The following is an 11,932-nucleotide window of genomic DNA, read 5'->3' as shown; positions in this document are numbered from 1 at the left end:
CCACCACCAGAGAAAACACCCACCACCAGAGAAAACACCCACCACCAGAGAAAACACCCACCACCACCGTATGCCATGCCCAGACAGCAACCGTCTTGTGGAACCCAAGAAGAGAGAACCACCGAAGAACCGCCTAGAACCACGATCGGACCCAAGAAGCCACCTTCGTGACTGCAGTGTCGAGGATCTGTCCGCAACGCGCAAAGAAGCCGGAGGAGGACGCGGGCTCCAATGCCGTATAATGTCTGAGGGTTGGCTCTGTGCGGAAGCAGATGACACTCCCAGTCGGCGAATCCGGGACTGGCGATTCGGAGAGGTCACCAGGAGTATACACGGAGTCGAAGCTGTCCTCAACGAAACCGGTATCTGGATCAAACTCTGCCGGAGTGTTGTCATCGCCAGAAAGCGACCATCGGCTGGGACTATCGGTAACAAAGTCGCCAGGAGGAGATTCTCGGTCACTTGGAGACACGGAAGGAGGCTTCCGGGCTCCCGAAGCCTTGATGGCACCTAGGAACTGCTGGAACAGAGCCTGGGGAAAACTGGACTCAAAAGAGCCGGTGTGGGAAGCGTTGTCGTCGTCATCCTCCTTGCCAGTGTGAACTTGTCGGACTCTGGGACTATCAATAGTCAAGTCGCCAGAGGAGGGGGGTTGTCGGGCGGCTGGATGGGCGAGACAGCCTGACACATTACAGAACCATGGTAAGTCTGCACGGGCTGACGCCGGAGACAACGAAGCTGGAGACAGTGATGGCGGAGGAGGCGACAAGTTGGCCGAACCCTGAAGTATGGCCAGAATCTGCTGGGCCAGTGGATGTGGTGCAGTGGCTTCCCGGGGAGTACTCGGAGTATCCCGAGTATCGACGGAGGACTGTTGGCTGGGACTGCACCAACACCGACTGACTGTGTCGCCAGGAGAGGAACCAGAAGAGAGGGCCGAAGAAGCCGATGGGAACTTGTCGCTCGAACTGCTGGCACGGCTTCCAGTGGAATGCTGGAAGCGTGAGCCCTTCGTGACACGGACACGACGCACGCCGTGTACAGAAGGGCTTGGTGGAACTGCTGGCAGTCGAGGGGGAAGCTTCTTCTGCTGGTCTGATGGCGCACCAGGGAATGGTGGTAGCTATATCGGCACCGTCAGTATGTGTTGGAACATCAGGTTGTGAGAGACGTACCTTGGGCCGATTGCAAATCTGGTCCGGTGAGAGCAAGACCGGAGGGAGGCGGAGCACATCTTGAACAGAAAGCGCTCCAGTGTACTTGACCCTCTTTGGCGGGAGGACGCTGCTCGCGGTGGACAATGGGCTGCGCTTGGCGACTGGACGGGGCTCCAGCTGGGTTGTCTTGATCGCAGGCGGCGAGAACGAGATGGGAGGGAATCGGCGAATATCCCGACAAGTAAGCCCTCCAGGGCGACTGAGCCTTGCTGGCAGGAGAACGGACCTGGTAGGTAACGGAGTACGCTTGGTGCCAGCGCAGAACACCAGCCGTGGTGAACTGATCGGAGGCGGTGGGGATGCAGGCCGCCTCTGTGGTTCTCGATTAGTTTGAACGACCCGCGATACAGCAAGGAGACTCACACGGCACGGCGTCTCCGGACTCGGGGCTCGACGGTAATGGAAGGGCACGAACTCGGTCGGGGACGCAGGTTCGATCTGATACTGTCGACGACGTCGTGGAGAGTCGGCGGCTCGAAGCTATCGACCGGGATACTTGACGACGGGGTTGTAGGCAGAGGGAAGGGGACGAGAACGGGGAGAAGGAGGAGAGAATCGAGGAGAAGAAGGGCCGAAGCCGAAGATCGAGTTTGTGGATCGGGTGGGAGACCGATGGAAATCACCTGCTCGAATGTTTAGCGTGTCACACGAAGACGAAGTGTAGCAATCGCCAGCCCAGCACCACTTCCCTAGTGCTGGGCCAGAGGTTGAGAGAAAGCTGTCGCTGCTTGACATTGTGATCAAACCTGAATACAGTGTATGGGAGAGAAGAAGAAAGGAAACGCGAGGAGGAAGGAGCGAAGGAAATGTTTTGTGTACGCGCCAACTGGGCAGGCGCGTCCGGTCCACTTTGCGTGCTGATCCACACCAACACATGCCCGGCCAGTATCTAGGTAGATCAGAGAATCCTCGTCACCGGGTTGAGTACGTCGTGGGTGACGTCCGACTGACTTGAGCGATGACGACAGACACGGTAAACCACACGTAGGATACCAGCCAATACATGTTGATCTTCCATGCGAACATGGCAGTGAAGGTGGCAGAATCTGGGGATAAATCGTTCGTGTGTAGATATGTGAAACTGCCGGCTTGTGGGTTTGGACGAAGTGTAGTCGTCGAGAGACCAGCCCAAGTGAGTGGCGGCAGCACCATCATGATCGCGGTCTGGGGGTTCGGCCACAGCGACGCTCCGCCTCTGTTCGTGCTTCTGGCTCTGATGAGGCATGCTGCAGAGCAGAGCCAGCATACAATGACAGAACGTGCACCAGGCAATGGACGTGTATCTTCGTCGGCGGGCACATCGTCCGGTGCGGTTCTCTTCTGCATGACATCATTTCATTTCATCGCATATTCAACGGGAAGGTGCGACTGCCAGTTGACGAGCCTGCCGCAGTTCCGTTCACCGCGGTGCTCTTCCTGTGTTCAGGAGATTTTCTGTCAATATCATTTCCACCTCACCTGGTTTCCCACCAACAACTTGTGAAAACACTCCTCAAAGAGAAACACAACGTCTGGACCTTCATCGCAGCATTGTGCAGAACGTCTTCCTATGAGGGAAATGGACGCGGCAAGTCTTCGCTGAAGGTCTCACCGTGCCTGAACAAGAGCAACAGAGAGTGAAGTTGAAAACAAGTTCGGGATTAAGAGAGAACTCCGGGTACAGCACCCGAGCTGGCAATCTCACCGGCTCAAAGAATCAAATCCCCACAGCGCAATTGTCCTTGCCGACAACCGCCTCGCACTGGGAAGGTAACTCAGCCTAGGCTGCTTCATTGTTGAGATCTGGGGAGCTGCTCCACTCAACGACGAGGAAGAGCTTTGGTGAGTAGTCATGATGGTGACACAACCAGGCTGGCTCGAAGGCTATGCTACCCACCGTTATGACTGGGTGCGCATGAGCAATCGACCGGCATTCTATCGACGCATTGGCATCGTTGAAAGCCTCTTCAATACCGATGGCACAGACTTCGAAGGCAGGGCGGATCTCACCATCCATCTGCACGTCGAGGCGCGGAGTTTCTTGACTCTAGAATCGCTGAGATCGCGAATCTGCCTTGTCTGGAGCATCATGCGGCAGAAGCATGTCCTGCTCTCGAGCAGGGTGGCCACGCCGATCGAAGTGTTTCCGCCCGGGCACCAGCATACTCCTTCAGAGCGTTTCTACATCTTTGAGCCAAGTCAAAGCGTCGAATCAATGCGGAACGAGGCAATTCAGCACATGGTTTTTGTCGAGGATCACTATCCCCACGTGGATGATTACGAGTTTTTCGTCCACACCCTCAACTCTAGCCGATGTATTGATGAATTCAAAGCTTTGAGCAAACTGTATGTCTTGCCAGTGAAAGCCGACCAGGACGCCTTCTCTCAACTCCACTTCATGTTCATTGCTGGGCATGAAATAGTCGATGGCCTCACTTCCATGCGTTGGATGTCCGATTTTATCGACCTCTTAAACCGGTCAGAGGAGCAGCTTCTATCTGACGCCCAGAAGCTGTGTGCTACATCGCCTATCAAACGGCTGCCACCTGCACAGGAAAGTCTATACCCTCCCGTATCTGGATCTCACGCCCGGCAACAGTGGTCCTGGCTGCTGACTCGCGTCCTCCGACATACTCGCCGACCTCCCCCTGCCTCATTTCAGAATCCACTCCTACGGGAGACACGACGCACCACAGCCACTCCCTTGAAACCTATATTCTCAAAGGTCATCGACTACTCGCGCACACCGCCACTGAACACATATCCACTGCGCGCACTCCTTAGCAGCTCATCAACCAAGCGACTTTCTAGCATATGCCGTGCCGCAAGAATCAGTATTGGAAGCGGCTGTTTTGCTCTCGTTGCCATCGTCATGATGTTTCTTGAGGAGCAACGCAACCCATCCATGTCAGCACATGAACGTCTCCCGTTTGTCGGCTCCTTCCCAATCAACCCCCGCCCGTTCCTCAATGGCGAACCTACAACAGGAAAAGAAGACAGTCTGATGCTGGCCTTTAGCGATGGTATTACCCTTCCTTTCCTCCCCAGCGGCCTCGATCTAGAGGGCCGGATACGCCTGCTTGGTAAACAAGCGCACCGCCAACTTCGCCAGTACCAAAAGCGCCCGAGAAGCCTGGCGCAGGAAATCCACCTTGGCTCCCGGAGTCCCACCCAACTCATCCCCCTGCTATACCTGAACACGATGGAGTATCTCGAGAGGAAGAGCCAGCCGAGCAGGCGACGTGGTTGGGACATCCAAGGTGCCTACCCGGCCCGCCTGGGTTCACCGTCAACGTGCGGGGTGAGTTCGGTCGGGGATCGTGGGTCCATCATCTCGTCAGGGAAATACGACACGAGCAAACCCCCTCCACGAGGGGAGTTGATAGCCGACTTTCGGAACCTGGAAACCACTGTGCGGGCGCGGGACGGGGAGTTCCTGGTGGGAGTCGTGGGAGATAAAGACCGCCTCAGATTAGGTGTTAGCTATGACGGATGTGCCATTGATCCAGATCTGGCGGAACAATTCAAGACAATCATCGAGAGTATCCTGGATGACCCAGAGCCGTCTGCATCAGAGCGATGGGAGATTCCGCAGTCAGGCAACACGACGGAAGATATCAGCACGAAACCAGACGACCTTAGCATCAAGGGCCTGCCTCAAATAAGAGACTCGCGCCGGCTCTCCAGGCTCTAAATAGCAGTTTCATGAAGAAAATGTGAAAGGACTTTCATATTGCGTGCCGCGTGCCCATGTCTACAAAGACACCGGGAGCTGAACACTCCAAGCTTTTTGCACACCGCCTGTCCAGAGGATTTACTTTTTTTTTAAAAAACACTACACGGCTCCCCCGTGCATCCACACTGTAAGCCACGGGCCGGCCAGCTTTGCTTTTTGATGATAAAACCATCGTCTCGTCTCGCCTCTTCTGGTCTCGTCCCCGACTGCAGACACCTGCTCAAGAGGGTAATGAATGAGAGCTGGTTTCGGTGCCTACGCTCGAAATCACGGGGAAAAAAAAGAAGGGAATGCGTATGCTCGCCTATACAGATTGGTGACCATGCATGCCTGCCTGCCTGCCTGCCTGCCTGGCAGGGACAGAGGGAAGGGAGGGAAAAGAAAATGAGCGGCCCAGGCGAAGGTACCGCATCATATACATCGCGCGCTCAATGCTCAATGGCCCGACCGCTGCTTCATGACGGCTCTCCGCTCCTTTTCCTTTGCTGTGGGGGACGAAAAAGAAGAAAAAGTCAGTAGAGATTCCAAGTACTTCAGCGGGAGATAGATAGATTGCGAAAAACAAAAGGGAAGGCGCATCCGAAAGCGAATCCGAAAAGAGCACCTGGGATATGAAATGCATGCTTGCTTGGTTTTGCGGGAACATACCTTCATCGTAGACCAAAAACTCGTGGAGGCCCTTCCCGGCCGGTACCATAGGCAGGACGGGCACCTTCTTGTCGGTGACGACTTCGAGGAGAGCCGGCCCGTCGCCGGACTCTTCGATCAACCATCTCAGACTGGCCTCTACGTCGGCGGGCTTGAGACATCTGCGCGCCTGCACGCCCATGGCCTCGGCAAGCTTGACAAAGTCCGGGTTCTTCTGGTGCGTGTGGGCGAACCGGTCCTCGTAGAACAGCGACTGCCATTGCGTGACCATGCCTTGTTCCTCGTTGTTGAGCACGATGACCTTGACGCCGATCTGGAACTGGTTCGCCGTGCTCAGTTCCGTGAGCGTCATATTGAACGAGGCGTCGCCGTCAATGTCCACGACGAGGGCGTCCGGCTGCGCAACCTTTGCGCCAATCGCCGCGGGTAAGCCGTAGCCCATGGTGCCGAGACCTCCCGAGGTGATCATCGTTCGGGGGTGTCGCCACCGGAAATGCTGCGCCGTCCACATCTGATGTTGACCCACGCCCGTCGCGATGATGGTCTTGTCCTTCTTGTGGGCCGTCATGTTGGACAGCTTTTCAATCAACTGTTGCGGCTTGATCAGGCCGTCGGGCGTTTCTTTCTCGTAGCTGCTCAAGGGGAATCGGGCCTTCCAGTCGTTGATCTGGGCGAACCATTCGGGTCGCTCCTTCACGGCCTTGACCTTCGGGACCAGTTCCGCCAGGTTGGCGGTCACGTCGCCCACGACTGCCTCGGTCGCTTGAACCACCTTGTTGATGTTCTTGGGCATGATTTCAAAGTGCACTATGCCTCCGCGCTTCTCGGCGGCGGCGGCCTTGGCCTGCGGTGCAAACTTGCTGATGCTGAGCGTCACACGGTCGTCGAACCGCGCGCCTAGGGCGATAATGAGATCTGCTTCTTGCATAGCCATGTTGGCATAAGCAGATCCGTGCATACCGAGCATGTGTAAGGCCTTGGGGTCCAGCTCGTCAAACCCGCCGAGACCTTGCAGGGTCGTGGTTACCGGTATGTTGGCCTTGTCGGCCAGTTCTTTCAGAAGCTTGGGGCCATCAGGGGAGCCCAGAATACCCTGACCAGCATAGATGATCGGTTTCTTCGCGATGTCAATGAGTTGAGCCACGCGGGCGATACTGCGGTCCAACTGCTTTTTCGACAGATCTCTTGCTGCCAACGTGGCGGCCGAGGGATGAGCGGGCAGGGTCGATTGTGTAGGAATTGGTCTCCGCAGAATGCCGGCCGTCACATCCTTGGGCAGGTCGACAAGGACGGGACCAGGACGTCCCGAGGTTGCGATCTCGAAGGCCTCTTTTATCCTCATGGGCAGTTCGGCCACGTTCTTGACCAAGACGTTCCATTTCGTGCAGGGTCTTGATATGCCGACGACATCGGCTTCTTGGAAAGCGTCGGTGCCAATGGCACTCGTTACCACCTGGCCACAGAACACCACCATGGGTGTGCCGTCTGAAAAGGCATCTTGCATAGGTGTTATAACATTGGTGGCACCCGGGCCCGAAGTCACAAGGACAACTCCGGGTTTGCCCGAAGCTCGAGCATAACCCTCTGCCATGTGGCCCGCGCCCTGTTCATGTTTGGGAAGGATGAATTCAAAGTGTTTCGAATTGTAGATGGCGTCGAAAACTGGGAGGATGGCACCGCCGGGGTAGCCAAAGATATGTTTGACACCTTGCCGCAGCATCATTTCGTGGAAGATTTCTCCGCCACTGAGACCGACAAAGGAGTCATCGAGCTCAGGCGCTTGCCGGTTGACGAGAGGGGAGGGTTCATGTCGGCGGAAGTCGTGATTGAAGGCGGGACTGGGAATGGGTCGGCTGCTTCTGCTCACGGTCAGTGCATATGACACATAGTAGTCCAACACTCTACGACATACTGTGCTTGAGCCGCCGCGGTCGTCGCCGGTCTTTTCGAGTGCTCGGGTGAGGGTTTCGATGATTTTCGGTAGGGTGAGAGAGCTGCTGCTGGCGTGGTGGAGGAAAACGGCTGTGAGCAAGAAGGTCTCCGTCGGGATATTGAGCGCATGGCGCTGGAGCCAGGCCGTATGGCCGTCATCTTGGTCGCCATGGTGCCTGGCAGGGTCAACGGGGAAGAGCAAATGCAATAGCGCACGTCTGGTCAGAAATAAGAAGCGCAAGAATTATGAGTCAGGCGAGTGTGAGTGCTTGGAGGTCCGGAAGTGGGAGTGGCATGCGGCAGCGACCTCAATCTGCCATTTTTGCCGTTGATTTTGCGGAGAAAGAGGGCAGGCCAATCATGTCTCAGTGGGCGGGGCCGATGTCGCTCTTGGCAGCCGCGCGACGAATCCAGAGCGTCGGCCACGCACCAACCACGTTGATTCTGTTGTCAATCCGCCACTGGCTCGACCGAAGACACCAGGAGCGGGAAATGCTTTCCTTATGGCCGGGAGGCATACGGAGTAGTCACACACTCTATATAGGTTTCGGGTCAGCCTCGCCGTCGCCGTCGCCGTCGCCGCTCGCTATGCTCTTCGTCCAAATATCCGCAGCCTCTTGACACCGCCATCCGGAATGATGGTCATCTTGACATGTGTCCAAACATGGCCTTCGGGCGGCTCGGACACGACCAGCTGCTCGCCCTCGAACTCATGCTCGTAGTCCGCCTGACAAGGCTGCTCGCCCTTGACCAGCTCCGTCCATCCTTCGTCGTCAGCTTCAGGGTCAGCTTCTGTGCCCAGAGCCGCCTTTGCAACCTCGGTCGCCCACGCCTCGACTTTGACAGCCCGGGGAAAGTTGCCTCGAAAGTCCTTAGTATCGACGACCACCTTCTCAATCTTCCGTCCCTTCAACCCTAGCTTGATGATAGCCCAGTCGGTGTGACCCTTGACTCTGCTTCTCGCGGTCTCCCAGCCATCACCCATATCCTTCCCTCGTCCAGGCAAGACCAAGTAATGCTTCCCCCCAAAATGCTGGTCCGAGCATGCAATGGCAACCCCGCCATTCAGCGCCGCGGCCAGGTCTTCCTGTGGCCTCTCCTCTTTGCCGGATGTCACACTGGCGGGTAACGACGGGGGCACCACGGTGCCATAAACGCGCAACCGCGCAATCCCGCCGTCGGGGTACTGTTTCAGCCGGAGATGTGTGAACTCCTTCCCTTGCACGGCCGGACCAGACACCTTCCAAGCCTGCCGTTGCGACGGACCACATTGACTGGGCGGCAGGATCTCGGCCCAACCCTTGAAATCCTCCTTCTCGACACCACTGCCTTTCTCCTCCTCCTCTTTGGTCAACGAGCACCCGTCCAGCCCTGCCAGCGGTGCTTCGTTGCCGTTAAAGTAAGCCGTGTCCACTTCGACAGCATCTATCCTGGCCACGCAGCCTAGCTTGATCACCACCCAGTCGTACTCGTTCGGGTTATGCCGTCGCGTTTCCCAGCCATCGTACCACGCTCCCGTGTGTACGAAGACTCCGGGCTTGCGGATCGGAGGCGTAGGCGTGAGCAGGTTCGAGGCCGAGGCAAAGTATTCGTCCGAGAAGGAGAGGATAGACGCGCCGAGCACGGTCGTGGTGATGTTTGTGGACGATGAGAACGTCGTGTCTATCAAGGACGCGGGGATGGGTGTCACTGTGACGTTGGACGTCGATGATGTGCTCGAGGGCAGGGCTCGGTCGACGACATTCTCGACAAGGGCGTGCGGTTGGATGTTGACTTCCATGATACTGGAGTCTGCCTATACAGTACTTGGCTTTCGAGCCGTGGTACGGGTGTGTTCAGTCAGGGTCTGGGAAGACAAAAGAGGTGTGGGGGAGTAAGATTGCTGTGCCGTGCCCTGGAGTACAAGGACAACAGGAGATATACGGGTAACCTCGAGGGAAGTGCGCAGCTTAAATTTTCTCGACGTGCCAATCTGTTTACTCGATGCAAACTGCAATGGCAAACCCGGTAACGGAGGAGGCCGACGAGATGCTTGAGGAAAATATTTCCCCGCTCTCACGTTTGTCCCCCGCTTTCACATGTGACTGAACGACGGATCGATCGCGTGCTCTGATTAATGCTCGAAGTCTGCTGAGCACTGTCTCCCCCTTTTGGATGACGCTGACAACACTTGATGATGAAAGCGCTTGGGACTCGTGTGGTGTCGTGAAGCTCTCAATCTCCAGTTTTTGGGCGGCTTCGAGTCTAAGGTTTGCTGACAAGGTGGACGCAGAAGGACTAACCCCCCTATCATTTCGTACCAACGTCGTGTCCAATCCTTCCACACCAATTCATTCTATACAGAGGAAGCATCTGTTGACATATCCTGAACTGCTCTTGACCCGAAATATGCGCCGACTCCTGGGTATCCGTGTCCCATTCCATACCATAGCGCCGGATAACGACCCAGCAAGCCAACGAACGCCAAGTCTATCCTCTCCATCCGAACTCCTTGCCAAAGGTTTTCCATCGACAGTCTAATAGTATCCAAGGTCAGCAACAGATGAGCCAGATCATCAGACGTGCGCCGATGTTCAGGGCCGACAAGACAACTTCATACTCCTTCTTCTCCGCCTTTCTCGCTGGCCTTCTGCGCCGCCTTGTCCGTTCTCTTCTTCTTTTTCCTGTCGTCAACAGCATGTCTCCAACTCTCACCCCATACGGTCGTCGCCCACACGCCGACCGCAGTGATCACCAGGAAGCCCGCGGATATCGTGCTATACCAGCCAACCCCAATCGCCTCGATTGCTGGCAGACAGATAGCGGACCCAGTTGCAGCAAATGCATACCTAATCATGTAGTTTCCCGCGACTACCTCCGCAGACCGCCCCCTTGCTTGCATCACGTCCAGACAGTACGTGTTGAGACTCGGAAAACAGAACAACTGTGCGACACCCTGGACAAACATGGCTGCCACCGGTAATGGCACGCCCCCGACTGCCTTCTCCACCGACCAGCCGTAGATGAGCATGCAGGCGGGGATAACACCGCCGATGAAGGCGTAGCATGAGCGCAGGCGGTCCTCCGCGACACGACGGTTCTTCTTGCGAATCCACTTTTTGACAATGTGGTCAGCCCAGCGTCCGCCAAAGAAGGTGCCCAGAAGATAACCACAGCCCGGCGCAATGTAGAAAAGTCCAGATTGGATTGGTGACGTGAGGTGGAAGCGTGGGTTAAGCACAAAGCGAATTGGCGTAAGCAGCGAATACATATTGAACACTAGCGAACTCGACGCCAGGCCCGTGATGATCAAATTTGGGTAGGAGAAGAGCAATATCGCGACGCGGAGAGGCGACACCCAGTGCAAGATGTGGAGAATCCGCTTCTTCCGCGAATACTCCCGAAGCTCATCGATCTTTTTCTCCGGGATTGTCTCGGGCAGTAAGAAAATGACCATAATCGCCGCGAGCCCTCCGAGTGCTGATTGTAACCAGAAAATGTCTCTCCACGATCGGAATGTCACGATGATGCCGCCGATGAATGGCCCAAAGGCGGGTCCAATGAGCGTTCCCGACAAGAACCAACTCAGCGCCGTAGCTCGATGCGTTGGGGTGTAGATGTCTCCGAGACAAGACGTCCCGACGATGAGGAACGCAGTCCCTTGGTATGCTGTGAGAACTCGGAAGATGAAGTACGAAGCCAAGTTCGGGGCAAGCGCAGTGCCAATGCTGAATGCAAAGAACAGAACTGCTGTGATGATGCAGCACCACCGACGGCCGTAGATGGTTGAAATTGGGCCCCATAAGGTCGGCGACAAACCCATGAAAATAAGGTAAAGCGCGTTGGACAGGTTGATGATGCTGCCGCTGGTGTTATAGGTTGCTGCTACTTCGGGGATGGCAGCGAGGATGGTGGTGGACGAAATAGGGGCGAGAAAGCCGGATAATGACAAGACGGAGGTGATGACGATTTTTCGTCGTTCACTGAAGCGTTCATATTGAGCGGCGTTTGCCTCAACATATGAGCTGTCACGGCTAGGAACGCCTTGAATCTCGTGCGCAGAGATTGTCGAACGTATGCGTGCTAGATCTGGCTTCTCACCCTTGACTTGGTCTTTCGCCTCGGCTGTCGGCGTCCTCTCGAGATTTAGTATACCGGATTGGTATGAACGCGATGAAGCAGGACGGATCTCGGGGCGGCTGTCGTCATCTTGAATGTTGTCATGGTGAAGCTCGCCTGTCATGGTGTATTCGAGTTGAGAAGTAGTTGTAGATTGGGTATCATTGCATGAAATGGTAACTTGGGTTAAAACTGGAGACTGAAAAGGAGCGTAGAGGATTGTACCAAGTAGTGTGAAGGGTAAGAAAGGGCAAACATATGAATATCCTCGAAGAGGGACAAACCGCGAACCACAAGAAAGCTGGTATGAAAATGACTCAAT

The 11,932-nt window shown here is 55.8% G+C and overlaps 5 protein-coding genes across 5 annotated transcripts; 1 reads left to right on the top strand and 4 right to left on the bottom strand.

The window, feature by feature from the left end:
- Positions 1–133: 133 nt before the first annotated feature.
- On the bottom strand, positions 134–2,372 carry G647_02289 (uncharacterized protein; the record flags this gene model as incomplete). Its single annotated transcript, XM_008726639.1, has 4 exons — positions 134–1,123; positions 1,176–1,529; positions 1,581–1,697; positions 2,169–2,372. 4 exons carry the CDS (start codon positions 2,370–2,372, stop codon positions 134–136), a joined length of 1,665 nt encoding a protein of 554 aa, XP_008724861.1.
- Positions 2,373–3,048: 676 nt separating this feature from the next.
- Positions 3,049–4,890, top strand: G647_02288 (uncharacterized protein; the record flags this gene model as incomplete). Its single annotated transcript, XM_008726638.1, has 1 exon — positions 3,049–4,890. One exon carries the CDS (start codon positions 3,049–3,051, stop codon positions 4,888–4,890), a length of 1,842 nt encoding a protein of 613 aa, XP_008724860.1.
- Positions 4,891–5,465: 575 nt separating this feature from the next.
- G647_02287 (acetolactate synthase, large subunit, biosynthetic type) lies at positions 5,466–7,683 on the bottom strand (the record flags this gene model as incomplete). The annotated part of the gene is made up of 3 exons (XM_008726637.1): positions 5,466–5,536; positions 5,581–7,439; positions 7,493–7,683. The coding sequence occupies 3 exons, from the start codon at positions 7,681–7,683 to the stop codon at positions 5,466–5,468; spliced, it is 2,121 nt and encodes a 706-aa protein (XP_008724859.1).
- A 415-nt stretch (positions 7,684–8,098) lies between these two features.
- G647_02286 (allantoicase) lies at positions 8,099–9,292 on the bottom strand (the record flags this gene model as incomplete). Its single annotated transcript, XM_008726636.1, has 1 exon — positions 8,099–9,292. The coding sequence occupies one exon, from the start codon at positions 9,290–9,292 to the stop codon at positions 8,099–8,101; it is 1,194 nt and encodes a 397-aa protein (XP_008724858.1).
- An 813-nt stretch (positions 9,293–10,105) lies between these two features.
- On the bottom strand, positions 10,106–11,734 carry G647_02285 (uncharacterized protein; the record flags this gene model as incomplete). Its single annotated transcript, XM_008726635.1, has 1 exon — positions 10,106–11,734. The coding sequence occupies one exon, from the start codon at positions 11,732–11,734 to the stop codon at positions 10,106–10,108; it is 1,629 nt and encodes a 542-aa protein (XP_008724857.1).
- Between the last annotated feature and the right edge of the window lie 198 nt (positions 11,735–11,932).

This window comes from Cladophialophora carrionii (assembly GCF_000365165.1).
Source record: "Cladophialophora carrionii CBS 160.54 unplaced genomic scaffold supercont1.2, whole genome shotgun sequence".
NCBI lineage: Eukaryota > Fungi > Ascomycota > Eurotiomycetes > Chaetothyriales > Herpotrichiellaceae > Cladophialophora > Cladophialophora carrionii.
The sequence above is the reverse complement of the archived record's forward strand: the minus strand, read 5'-3'. Positions and strand labels throughout refer to the sequence as shown.